This window comes from Hydra vulgaris, chromosome 03 (genome assembly GCF_038396675.1).
Source record: "Hydra vulgaris chromosome 03, alternate assembly HydraT2T_AEP".
NCBI classification, from domain to species: domain Eukaryota; kingdom Metazoa; phylum Cnidaria; class Hydrozoa; order Anthoathecata; family Hydridae; genus Hydra; species Hydra vulgaris.
This window is the reverse complement of record NC_088922.1, coordinates 43,310,885-43,325,000: the sequence shown is the minus strand read 5'-3', so window position 1 is coordinate 43,325,000 and position 14,116 is coordinate 43,310,885. Positions and strand designations below refer to the sequence as shown.

Genomic DNA, 14,116 nt, shown 5'->3' with positions numbered 1-14,116 from the left:
TCAGAATATTCAATAAATCAAATTTACTTGCTGATTTTCAACCTGAAATTCGTCAACCTATGTGTTTCCATAGATGTTCAATAGAATTAAGGTCAGGACTTTGCTATGTCAATTCCATTAATTTAATTTTTTTGTTTTTGAGTCATTATCTTGCTGAAATATCCATCCACGAGCCCTGAAAAATGTTCCACGCAAAATGCTATCTTGGTAAATGCTGAAATTAAAGAACTTTATAATGAAAAATGTGATGTTGACACAATCAAGCGTCTTTTGAGGTCTTCAAATCTGCTTGGAAAATGTCCTACAAAGGAACTTTTTATTTATATAAAGAATCGAAAAGCACGCTTAAGATTTGCTAATGAACATTTGATTTGGGCAAGAAAACAGTGATTGAAAGTACTTTTTAGTGATGAATTTAAGTTTATGTTATTTAGATCTGATAATATTAGATATGTCCGTTGACCAAAAGGCCATAAAAACGATCCTGAATACCAGCTTTGGGTCATTGTCCTTTAGAAGGACAATGACCCAAAGCACACTTCAACCCTTGTGAAAAACTTTTTCAAAACCAATAAAATTCGATTAATCGAATGGCCTTAGCAAAGTCCTGACCTTAATTCTATTGAATGTCTATGTAAGCTTATTAATCGACAAATTTCAGGTCGAAAACTAACAAGTAAGCAAGATTTATTGAATACTCTGAAAAAAGAATGGGAATAATCAAAATTATTGTGATTATGAAGCTTGAGGACTCAATGCCTTGTCACTGTCAAGTAGTAATTAATGCTAAGGGCTTCCCGACAAAGTAGTAAAGCAATACTTTAAAATAAAGCATTTCAATTTAAAAAATGTTTAAAAAAAAAATCTTATTTAAGTTTTTTTTTTTTGTCTGGATACTTTTGCACGCGCATAATTTAATTAAATGAACTTTTAAGATTAAATTGCTTAGATTTAGTAAAAATTCATTTGTTTTTAGATTTGTAATCAATTTTTTGACAATTTAGTAAAAATTTGAAAGAAATTGGACTTTTCATTTAAAAGTAATCTCAAGTTATGCTCTTGTCCGGTTACTTTTGCACGCTAATGTCAGCAAGAATTTGCCGACCTTAATCTTTTAGAAGTCGGCAAAAAAAATTTGATAGGGGAGAGTGGTGTACCTCGGAGGTATTTTCAAACTTTTACAAAAATTTAAAAAAATACTTACAATATTTTCTGTAGTAATATATTTTCATTAACTTTATGATATTAGTTACTCTAGGATTTTTTATTAAACATCCAGACATATTTTTTCATCCCTTTTTTTAAGTTTAAAAAACAGCTTACATTACAGCCAAGGTAAACCTCTGGTGGTGTAACTTAGAGGTATGTATTTTGTACCTTGGAGGTATTATTGCTTTAACAGATTAAGCACTCAACATGGTAGAAATTTGATATGTTTACTTATTGGGTAATTGGACTTCGCATCAGAGATAATATTAATCTATCTTGTTAGATTTATATAAACTATATATTAATTGATACTTATGTTGAAATTATATTATTATAAATTTAAACTAATTTATACTTAAAAGTATTAAAAACTTACAAAAGAAATAATGTTAAATAAGTAAAGATAATAACAAATATCTACATGAAAGTTTAGTAATAATAAGTATTTCACTTTGATTTAACATTTGTCTACTCTACATTCAGGTAATCAAAGTTAATACCAAATGAGTTTTTTCAGCTGTCGTGCTGAACCTCCTGTAATAGAGGGATGTGGCAAATAAAAGACCATGTCTAATTTGTCCAACTCATACACAGTTTTATAATCTCTTTGATAATTCAAGAAAATTATCAAAAAGAAAATAACAATTTGAAAAAAATAATTGCAATTTAACAAAGAAATACAAGCATCATAGTATGCTAAAGAAATTCTCAATAACTAAAAAAAATATTATAATAAACTATAACAATATTTTACATTAAAAAAATACTTTCATAACAAATATTACTTATAATAGTATTTATAAAATAATGCAAGTTTGTACCTTGATGGTACCACCAAGGTACACAACATTAGCTACCTCCAAGGTACACTGCTACCACAGTTTTTACAAAACCGCTACCATATGTTTATAGGTTAGGAGTTAAGCAGTTTCAAGCATGCATAAATGCAGCTGAAAACACGTTTTACAATTTTTGATAATCAGTTTTAAAACAAAGTTTATTTAATTATAGTTTAAAGTATTTACAGTTGTAGAAAAAAAAGAATGCGCTCTAAAAAAAATTACTTTTTGGTACCAGAAACATACTTTAATTTTTATTGCAACAACAAATTTGTTAAGCCGTGGTAAAATAACTTATTATGAGCCTTTAGAGGCCAATACATGCAACTAAAATTTCAGTTTGAATTCATCACTTAAAATGGCAGCACAATTAATGTGCCTCCAAGGTACACCGCTCTCCCCTACATAGCTTTTATCATTTAGTTTTTTATTTTATCACATTAGTTAGTTAGGTTGGCATTGTGTATATATATATATATATATATATATATATATATATATATATATATATATATATATATATATATATATATATATATGTATATATATATATATATATGTATATATAAAATAATGTTTTAAAAAAAAAAGCCTGTCTATATATGTCTAAAGTACACATATTTAGTTTTATGTTTTTAATTTATAACAGATACCATTGGTTAATGAGGTACCATTGGAGTTAATACCACCTAATTCCCTGGTAAGATTTAAAGCAATGGTGCAAGATATGTTTGACCCAGAATTTTATTTTGGACAGTATGAAACTATTAACAAAATTACTGGACAAAATGTAAGAATTAAAATTAGCTTGAACAAATTTAATTAATTTAAAATGATTATTTATTTTTTTATTCAGTTATTAAATTTACAAAAATTTTTTGTATATAAAATAGTTCAACAATTTTTTTTTTCAGAATATACAACTTGGTTGTTTTACTGATACAATCCATTGTCATGTATGTTTATGGTATTTACTTTCTAGTCACTAGTCTTTTTTAGTCACTTTTAATTTGTTGACTTAAATCCATTTTTTCTGTCAAAAAAGAAAAAGAATAAGCGTAATGAAACAAAAGGTTTTTGCTATAGTGAATAGACATTCAAATTCCATATGTAGATACTGTCTTCACAAACCCTTAATTGATATATGTACTTAAGCACAGTATGTACATACAAAAATACATACATATGTACATACATATATACATAAATACATACATACATACATACATACATACATACATATTCACATACATATTCACATACATACACATACATACATAGGGCTCGAATTAAGCGTATCGCGATTGCTTTTTACACCTACGCAATTAGTTTTTTCTTAAAAAAAATATTTTTGCGATTTTTTTTTTGTTAATTTTTTTTCTTTTCTAATTTTACTTTTTTTTGTGGTCGTTCTTAAAAAGTAAAGTTTTTGTCTGAGTTTTTTTATTTATAAAGATCATAAAGTATGCCGCGCTTAATTTATTTTTTGAATATTAAATGAGCATCTTTGCTCATTTAATATTCAAAAATTAATTCTTCAAATCTCTGTGTGGAATATTATTTTTAAGTTATATTTAGTTTGATTTACTGAATGGGTAAAGTCCATCACAGTAAATTTACCTATAAACTAAATCAATACAACCAGTTAAGTTACTATAGTAACTAACATTTACTAGACTATAAAATTTACTTAACATACTCGCAAAAATTAGCTATATAAATGTATTTATTTATATCTTATATGTTGTTAACAAGTAATATAAGCTACTAACTAAAAATTATTTTAACAAGATATCTCAAATAGAATATAAAAAACACAATATTATTTTTAAAAATTTTATTTAAAGCGACATCAAGATCAAGTATTTTTTTTAAATACGCAAATTACTTTTAGGAATTTTATTTAAAAAGAAATCTATTTAAACAAAAGAATTTTATTCTTTTAAAATTCTCTTATTCAAATAATTTTGCGATTGAAACTGTAAATTGGAAAAAGTTAAAAGAATTTTAACACTCAATAATTATAAATTTAATTCAGTGGCCTCCGTAATATCCAGCATAGCGAGAATCATTGCTGAAAGTTAAACATATATCTATCTACAGTAACAATATCAGATTTAGAACATAGTGCAAGCGAGGAAGAAAGTTTTATTTAAATCGTTAACATTTTGAATAGTTAATTATATTGTGTTTCTTGAGAATAGTTTTAAAAGTAGAAACATTCTATTGCAAACATTAAACCAGTGATTCCAAAAGTTAAAATAAAAGTTAAGTTATAAAAAATTGAAATTGAAATACATAAATTATTTTACTTCTGTTCAAAGAAATTTTTTTCCAAAAAAAATAATTTAAGAATATATTCTCAAACTTAAGGAAATCTAATTCGATTTATTAAACCAAATTTTTTTGTTTCATTTTTTATTGCAAAATAATTTGAATAAAAAAATTGAATAAAAACAATTTAAAAACCATTTTGAATGAAAACAATAATTTAAAAACCATTTGAATGAAAAACTTAATTATACTTAAATTTATAGTAGTACGCTAGATCAAGAAATAGTAAATTATGAAAAATGTGGTATCTAATGTTTTTTTGCTTTGATCTTGGTCTATAGATTATAGACTCTCATGTTTTTGCACAAATATAAAGTTTAAAGTTTTATGACGATAATGGTTTAATATAATTAAAACAAATTATTTATTTGCTTCATTTTATATTAAACGCGTTTATGTTATTAAGGTTATAAACTATAAATTTGCAATAAAGCATCGCGTAGTTGTTTTACATTAGCACAAGCTCTTTATGTTGTTAAAACAACTTTGCAGTTTGTTTTATTGTTGTTTTATAGCTTTTTACAATAATAATTAAATACTCTTTAAAAATAACATATGTTTTATTGTCAACATGAACGTATTAAATAGTTTTACTAATTAAGTTTTAAACGTATTAAATAGTTTTACTAATTAAGTAATTAAATACTAATTAAAGTGGTTTAAGTATTGTGATATTTCCTTTTTTACTCTTTCTTTTTTACTTTTTTTAAGTAAAAACAATTGCTAAAAGTAATATCTTAATAGTATCAGATACGTTATTTGCTCATTGCATTACAACTGCAACTTTAAATTATGTAAATTATGCTATTTAAAACTCCGCCAATTGAAAAAATTATGAGGTAATGTTTAAATATGAGAGATAATGTTAAAAAAATAACTATATATATATATATATATATATATATATATATATATATATATATATATATATATATATATATATATACATATACATATATATATATACATATATGTATATATATTTATATATATATATTCATTTTTAGCATGATAATGAAATCAATTATGAAAGTGCCAAAAATGTAACTTTGCAGCGATTTACATTTTGTTGTATACCTATCCCTGGATTAAATGCATGGTTAAAAAATGTAAGAAAATTGCATGTTATAATTCAGTGTTAAGTTTATTTTATACTATTTTAGTAGGAGTTCTAACAAAATAATTTTTTTTTTGAAAGTAAAAAATGGTAATTTTTCATTAATTCAAATAACAATAATTATACTAATTAATTATCATTTATCTATGCCTTTATGCCAACACTAAGTGTTGGCATAAACTCATCAAATTAGGAAATATACTGCAGTCATTTTAGCATATTCATTGAACTAGCAAGTAAACTGCAGCTGTGTGAACATGTTTTTAAGCAAGTATCACAATATTGTTAAGCATTACAGTGTATCTTTTGATTTTTTGTTAATGCGATTTTAGATTTAAGTTGCTATGCAAAAAAGATCTACAATCCAGATTAAAGATTATGCAGAAAGAAAAAAATATTTAAAATCTAATATATTCAATGAAAAGATTTAAGTTCCTTATTTAATAATTAAAAGTTAGATTTTGGATTTTTTTATCTAAACATTTGATTGAATGTAAAAAACCTTTTAAAAAAGAAATTATATGTTTTTTTACATTTAATTTCTTTTTTATGTTTGTGTTTTTAAATAGATTATTCTTTTACCTAAACTTAAATTTTATTTACTTATTATTAATTAATTTTTTTTTTAATTTTGATTCAATTAAAATCTTCTTTAGTTAAAAAAATTCACCAGTATCTATTAGTAATTTAACAAAAATGAACAATGGCCTGGCATATATATCTTTATTTGTCCTGATCATGATATTAAACTGTTCCTATTATTATTAGGGCAGATAAGGTTTTTTAGCTGTTGATAAGACAACTTATTTATAAAAAGCAAAACTTTTATATAAAACCCCAGTTGTGAGTAAGATTAGAGGAGCTTGTAGACCTTGGAGCTTGTAAACCCTGGGTGGTAATCCTCTTAGTGGTAATATCTCAATAAAAATACTCCAGATATTGCAACTGGTTTTAAAAAATTGCTTCAATGATGTCAAATTTAAAAAAAAAAAAATTGCTTATAAATAAAATTTATTATATTATATGAAGTAATATTCCAAAACTTTGAAGAGTATATAATACTAAATATAAATTATAAACATATACCTAATGAAAATGTTTATCACCGTTGTTGTGGACAGAAACAAGTCTGTCTTTAAGAGAAAAAAAAATCATCATTTAAAGAACTACATAAAATAAGTAATATACTCATTATAAGTAACTACATAAAACAAGTTAAGTTTTTAAATAATATTACATTCCAATTCATAGAACATTTTATTTTCATTAAAACAAAAGTTGTTGCATTTTTATTTTACAATTGCTACTGTTGCTTCAAAGAAAAATATAAACCCAAATCCATCAAAGAAAAGAATGCTGCTTTAAAGGACTTTGGAAAAATTTTTGAATCTATAAAGGAGCAAGAGAATCAATACGTATGAGATTTAAAAAAGAAACATTTAAGAAAAATTTAAGTTATCTTTTTTGTTAAAAGTAAAAAACCATGTCATGGAAGGAATGAACTATCCATACAATACTATCCCTCGTTTCTATGTTTTATAGAAAGACCTTTGTATTAAATTTTTTTTTGCTGACCTGATGCCGACCTCTAAAAGATTAAAAGGCAAAATTATTGCCGACCTCATTTTTCCTAATTCCGAGGGTTAAATATATATATATATATATATATATATATATATATATATATATATATATATATATATATATATATATATATATATATATATATATATATATATATATATATATTTGAATAAATAAATATATATATTTAAATAATAATAATAATAAATAAAGGTTAAAGTGCCATCATTTACAACAATCACAATAGTGATGAAGTAATTCAGAAGCACTGAGAAGTTTGCTATAAGTTTTTGAAAGCATCTACAAAAAGTTTGTATTTTAGTCTTTTTTTGAATGTTTATAAAGTGGTTGAGTTATGTGTGTTTATATACAAGCCATACCATATTCCAAGTGCATTTATGGAGAAAGATTTTGATTCTAGGAAAGTTTTTGCTAGACGGCGAGTAAGTTGGCAATTGTCTGTCTAATGAAGAGATTTAACAGTTTTTCTGATTTTAAATGTAAAGCTATAATATAATATACGAGTGAAACAAACATCATAAATAAAAATGGGCATAATACACTACCTTGTATTTTTACCTTGTAACTTAATACGCTACTTTACTCCTGTAACTCATTAACAATCTAGATTTTGTTAAGTCTACAGAAACAAAGGATTTTCGAGAGTGCAATTATGATGTAATCCATTTTAGTGCAATATCTGTGACACAAAATTCATCTTTTATACGAGCAATTAGCAGGTTGTGATCGACTGTGTGTGCTGTGTGTGTATATATATATATACACACACATACACATATATATGTATATGTGTGTATATATATATATATATATATATGTGTACACACATATACATATTATATGTATATATATATATATATATATATATATATATATATATATATATATATATATATATATATATTATAGAGTATACAACAAAAAGAGTGCACAAGTTTGGTAAATAATTGAAAGGTCAATTTTTGACCTTTTAGTTATTTATCAAACTTGTGCACTCTTTGTTGTATACTCTAGATAAAGTCAAGTAACGGTTCTTTGTCCTACGTGCTACTTTATGGTGCCACACCTCAACTAGACTACTTATTTAAAAAAGCATTTTTAAAATTTTATTTTATAATTTGAAATTCAGCGTGTTATTTAGAAATGCAGTTGTAGTTACTTTGTTTCATAGAAAAATTCGCAAGCATTACTATTTCATCATTGTACCAGTTCAGTCAGCAAAAAACGACCTGCTGATGACAATAATATGGAAGAAGATAAAATAATTAGTGGTATGCTCCTTTTTTTTACATATTTTAAATTGTTTAAGATTTATTTCTTATTTGATTTTCTTTTGATTTATATCAAGAACTAGTTACAGCATCATCGTCATCATCACCATCATTATCGTCATTGTCATCATCATTATCTTCATTGTCAATTTAAATAATTAATTTAATCATTAGATAGTATTAGTGTTTAATCAGCAAATAAATTTACATGATAAATACAATGAATTCTCAATTAAAATATTTATCAATATTTATCCTCAATATTGAAATCATAAAATTTTATCACCTTATAATATGCCATTGTATGATTACACTTACATAATTTTTATGTCATTTTTTAACACAGACACATGCAAGAAATCCAAAAAAGACATTCAAAATGACAAAGGTATTTCAATTTTTTATTTTAATCTTATCATTTCTGGGCTAGAAATAATTGTTCATAGGCTGCCAATAAACACTGATTGGCTGAAACAAAAAAGTTTAAAAGTAGGGCATCAAGTCATTTTCCAGATGATTTAATTTTCAATAAACTTTCACCTTGTCTTTTTAAGCATAACACTTTACGAATTGCACATTTTGTGTTGATGCAAATATTGCTTATTTTGTTATACAATCAAATAATTATTGAGAAGCTCATTTTAAATATCAGTATTAAAGAATAAGATTTAATAAAAGTTGTATTTTTTTACTTTTTTACTTTATGCTATTATTATTGTTGTTTTATTTACTAAGCTCTAGTAATTTTTTTTTTTCTTGTTAAAATCAGAAGAACTTATTTAAATAATTATCCTTGGTCCCATTTTGTTTCTCATCTATAATAATGATCTTCCTGACAATCTTAAATCTTAAGTGGCTTTACTTGCTAACAATGCAACTATATACTCCACTCTTTAAAAAAGGCTATCGCTTTTTGATTGTTTAAAACAGACAGCTGGTCGTGAATCAGATAAAAATATATTGTAAATGTTGTTGGACCTGCAAAGCTTGAGTCATTGTCCCTTCATTGTAAGGTTACATCTCTTTCATTTTTCTACAAATGCTATCATGGTTGCTGCAAATGAGCTATTATCTCAATTCTATTCAAAACTCATTCTCACTTGACTCATCATTCAGCAAAGTTGCATCCTTTTACTGTTACTTTATGTTCTAAAAACTTTTATTTATCTAGTTTCTTTGATTACAAATCAATGTTTTAAAAATCTCTCCTGTCTTCATTTTTCTTCATTTTTTCCTGGCTCATACAGTTTACAGTTTTCAAGTCTTCTTTTAATCATTTTCTTGCTTTTTAACAATATTCTTTGTTTTCTGGTAACTCCCAATTAAATTAGTGGTTGCTTGCAGTCTTGTTGCAAGTGAATTAGTTTTGAAAAAAAATCAAACTGTGGTAGTTTACTATGGAATAACTTTTTGTCTTAATTGCATAGCTTTTTTAGAGTATTTCTTGATAAAAAAAGTTCAAAAAACAACAACAACAAAATGTTAAATGAGCTATTTACTATTTAATTCATCAGATGACAAATCAAGTTAATACTTTTTCACTCTTTTTGTATAACATTTTACGTTGCCAATGCACTACATTACTTGCTGTGGTATTCTTTTAACTTAGCTTGTTTAGCATTAGCAGATGTATTAAATATCACATACCTAAAATTGATACAAGGTTTTACAATATTATACATACTATATATTTATAAAATATTAGCAAAAAATGCCGACCACAGTCTGAGTCACAGAGAGATGAAATTTCATGTGCTTGATGTCCAATAAAAACTAAAAAAATTCTGGAAATAAAGCATTTCATAAGAAAAATGCACCTAAGAGAAGCTTAGGTGTAGAAATTAAAGAATGTATGTACATAGTTGATAATGATAAAACATATTGATACCAGGATTGGCAAAAAACCCAATAAAACCCAAATATATTTAATAAAAATGCAAATATATTTGCGTTTATTTTAAAAAAAATCCGTATTTTACAACTGTAAGTCTGATTTAGGTTATAAAAATTCGAATCTTAACAAATCGCAATTTTATACTGTAAATACACTTGTATACACTGTATTTATATACAAAATTGTATTTACAATCGATTTATGATGAATATAATTTTTAGTTTGAACTTCTAAGAGAAAAATCCAAAATCTGATCAATCATTTTTTGTAGCTAAGTTAATATTTGATTAATTTTTAAACCAACAAAAAAAAGTTTTGTATTTTATTAAAACATAAATTTTGCAATCAATTTTTTCTGAAATCACTATTTTATTTTATTAACATTCAGTTGTATGTGTGTGTAAAAAAACAAAAAAAATTTAGGAAGAGGTGGGTCTTGAACCATAGGCATTACGTTTATGAAGTCAACGCCTTATCCAAATAAACTAAACGCCCGTATAAGTAGGAAAAAAATGATATACTTATTTTAAAAATTCTTCTTTACATATAAAATATAAACATAATTAAAATTAACTAAATTAATTGACTTATTGCACAAATAATTATTGAATATTGTATTGTCATTAAGCAAGAGTATGTATGCAAAATTTGAAGAAAATCTATCATCAGGGAGTGACTCAAAAATAGATTGCAAGATTTGATGTTCACAGACAAACAGGCAGAGACATAAAAACATTGGGAAATTATCATTGTAATGCATATTAAAATATTATGGCAAATTAGTTGATGTTAAAAAAGAACTAAAAATCATTTCATTAATTAAATTTCAAAGTAATTACTAGTTATTAATATTTTTCTTTTCTCTCAAATGCCTAAATGTCTGAACATGCATTTTAAATCAATCATTTGATATTGGTATTTGATCTTTGTTTTATAAAGTTTATATTGTAATTACAAAAAACTGCAAAACTGTATAGGTACTCAGCACAAGACCACAAACAGAACATTATATATAAAAATTGATACACTCTATTCACAGCCAGGAAGTGAAAAACATAGTGAACAAACCAGACTAACTGAAAAAAACTTGACTGGAGGAACAAAGCAAAAGTGATAAAACAACTTCCAGAAAAAAAATGAAGACTCTAGCGGTGAAGACACTGTAATTGTTCTTAATGAATCCGAAAGTTTTAGATATTCTTAAGAACAAAAGGCTTAGGCACAAACCCATTTGCACAAACGAATCTATCTATAATCTAAGAAATAAATATGTTATGTAGTGTTCATAGTCACCTCAAATTGACTGTTCATTCTTCACCCGTTTAAAAAAATGAATATGTTCATACAAAATCAGAAAATTAGGGTATTTACTGCATAGTGTTGATCAGGCCTAGGACTTTTCCAGGAAGCTGAATTGAATAATGTTTTGTTAAAAAAATAATTTGATTAGCCTAACAGTTTTCTTAACTGAATTTAATGCTGCTGCCTTTACTCATTCGTGCATGTTTGCACAGAACTCATAACAACCATTACACCCGAGTTAATGGCAAGAGTTGCAGCACTTTTTGTATGAGAAAATGTGAACGAAAGTGTATGCAATTATCTAACTAATGTAAACTTCAAATAACATAATATTAGAACATATATCAAGTTTTACAGTTTTACTTTTACTTTAAAATTGCATTACGCAGCTTTTCCTTAATTTTTAATTTATAGCATTTATTTGCAGTTTTATAAAGTCTTTTGCTTATTAAATAGTATTAAAACTTTCATCAAACAATACGCCATTGTGACTGAAGTGGTTAGCTCGCAATACTCTTACTAAAATGTTGTGGTTTAAATCCTTGCGCTTCTACTTTTTTTTTTTTTTTTCCAAAGAAAAAAAATTATTTTTTTTTTTTTTAGAATACAAAATAAAACTTATTTTGTATTCTAAAACTATTTTTGAAGTTCTATAGAAATGTTTACTTTTATAAAATCTCCTTAATTTTGAATTACAGCATTTATTTGTTGTTTTATAAAGTTGTTCCGTCTTTTGTTTATTAAATAGTGTTAAAAATTGTCAGATTAGTGTCTTAGTGGACGAAGTGGTTACCTCGCTGCACTTCCGAAGTATAACATGTGTGTTTAAATCCTCTCGCTTGCACATTACTTTCTTTCTTTTTTTTTAAAACTTTTTTTAATTTTTTAAAATGCAAAATAAAACATTTTTAAAGTTCTATTGATGTTATATACATAACATATATAGAGATATAATATACTATAACAAACAAATAGAAGAGTTTTTAAAAGAGCTTAAAATTTCAATAAACATCAAAACAGCGTTAAATATTTTTTTTACGTCATGATAGAGACCTTTTTTTATACCAACTTTTTTTCTTATACGAAAAAAAATTTTACATACAAACTTTTTTTTCTCAAATTCTTCAAAATTAATTAACAGGGCGAAGATCCTATTAAGCTGCTGGTTATCTTGAAAAAAATTTAATAAAAACCTAATAGAAACTTGATAAAGAAAAAATATTTATGTCTGTACCCTTTTTTTTTTTAATAGAAGTTTTACAATAAGAAATTATATAATAATGTTCAAGTATTGAACATAATTTGTTGAGTGAAAACAAAGATTGGGAGATTTTTATTTTCTACCACTTATTAAAAATTATTGAAATAAAACAAATATAAAGAATAAGTATAGAAAGTGTTGGTGCAGAACACACTTACCATGTAATATACCATGACCCATACTTGTATACGATTCATGGTAAGTTCATTATTCCACATATTTTTAACTATAGTTCCAAATGTTTTTAAAACTTTTTACTGGTTGTAAAAAATCAACATTTTCAAGCGGGTATTCTAAATATTATTTAGAATACCCGCCTTGGGTAATGATATTCTAACCGCTGATAAATAGCAGTTGGCACAATGACTACTAAAGCGTTTAAAATTTTTAATTTTTTTTTATTTATAACTTTAAAAGGTAGATAATATGTATAGTTTTTCTACCACTTACTAAAAAATATTGAAGTAACAAATAAGTATAAAAATGATCGGTGTAGAATTACCAAGACTTACAAAATCCCATATTTTACGGATTCAGGCAGCTAGTAATAAAATAATATTAAAAAAGAACTAATAAATATTTTTTTATTAAATAACTATTTGTTGTTTTATTTCATATTATCTAATTTTTACCTTTAGCGGTATGAGTTTTACCTGTGTGTTCATGTAAATTCTTTTGTGGAGATATAATACCAAATGAAATTATTTGTGTTCCGAACAATAATGTCAAGAAAGTGTTTTACAAGTCGCTAATAATGTTCAAAGGGATTTATTTGTTTAGCAATCGTTAAAAAAATGATCTGTTTCTGATACAGTACATTTTATTTCTGCATTACTATTAGTTCTCTAGATTGAGAAACGGTTCATTAATCAAAACTGAAAGATAAATCAAAGTATTAGTTTTGAAACCAATAAACAAAAGTCAATTAACAAAATCTTAGAGAAAGGTAAATAATGCGCCTAAAAATGAATTTTTTAAGCTTTTCTGGCCCCCCAAATCTCGATGACATTGTCGTAGTTCACTTTTTTTAGCCAAATCTTCTTCATCAAAATGATTAAAAGATCAACAACACGATCCTGGCCCGAACAGAGAAAGTTCTTTAGAATCTTCAGTTTACTAAAGGAATAGTGTTGAAAATCCGGAGCATGGCGTAAATGTATGGATAAAAGCCTTCAAGCTTCTTCTTAAAAAATTAGCTTGAGTAGCTGTAGCTGACTTCCTTGCTTGAAAAATGTTTTGCAGGTATTGTTAAAACAGCGATCTTCAATAAAACCCTTTTTCTTT

The 14,116-nt window shown here is 25.2% G+C and overlaps 1 protein-coding gene across 4 annotated transcripts in view; it reads left to right on the top strand.

The window, feature by feature from the left end:
- The window catches only part of LOC101241796 (mini-chromosome maintenance complex-binding protein), a 62,816-nt gene that overhangs the window by 17,775 nt on the left and 30,925 nt on the right, over positions 1-14,116 (top strand). For 2 of the 4 annotated variants that reach the window (XM_065793308.1, XM_065793307.1), the window contains exons 3-7: positions 2,698-2,838; positions 2,963-3,004; positions 5,390-5,491; positions 8,276-8,375; positions 8,722-8,763. In XM_065793308.1, the coding sequence (XP_065649380.1) occupies positions 2,698-2,838; positions 2,963-3,004; positions 5,390-5,491; positions 8,276-8,375; positions 8,722-8,763 (427 nt within the window). Of the gene's footprint in view, positions 1-2,697; positions 2,839-2,962; positions 3,016-5,389; positions 5,492-8,275; positions 8,376-8,721; positions 8,764-14,116 lie in introns of all 4 variants that reach the window. The other 2 variants (XM_065793310.1, XM_065793309.1) reach the window with 2 other exon arrangements.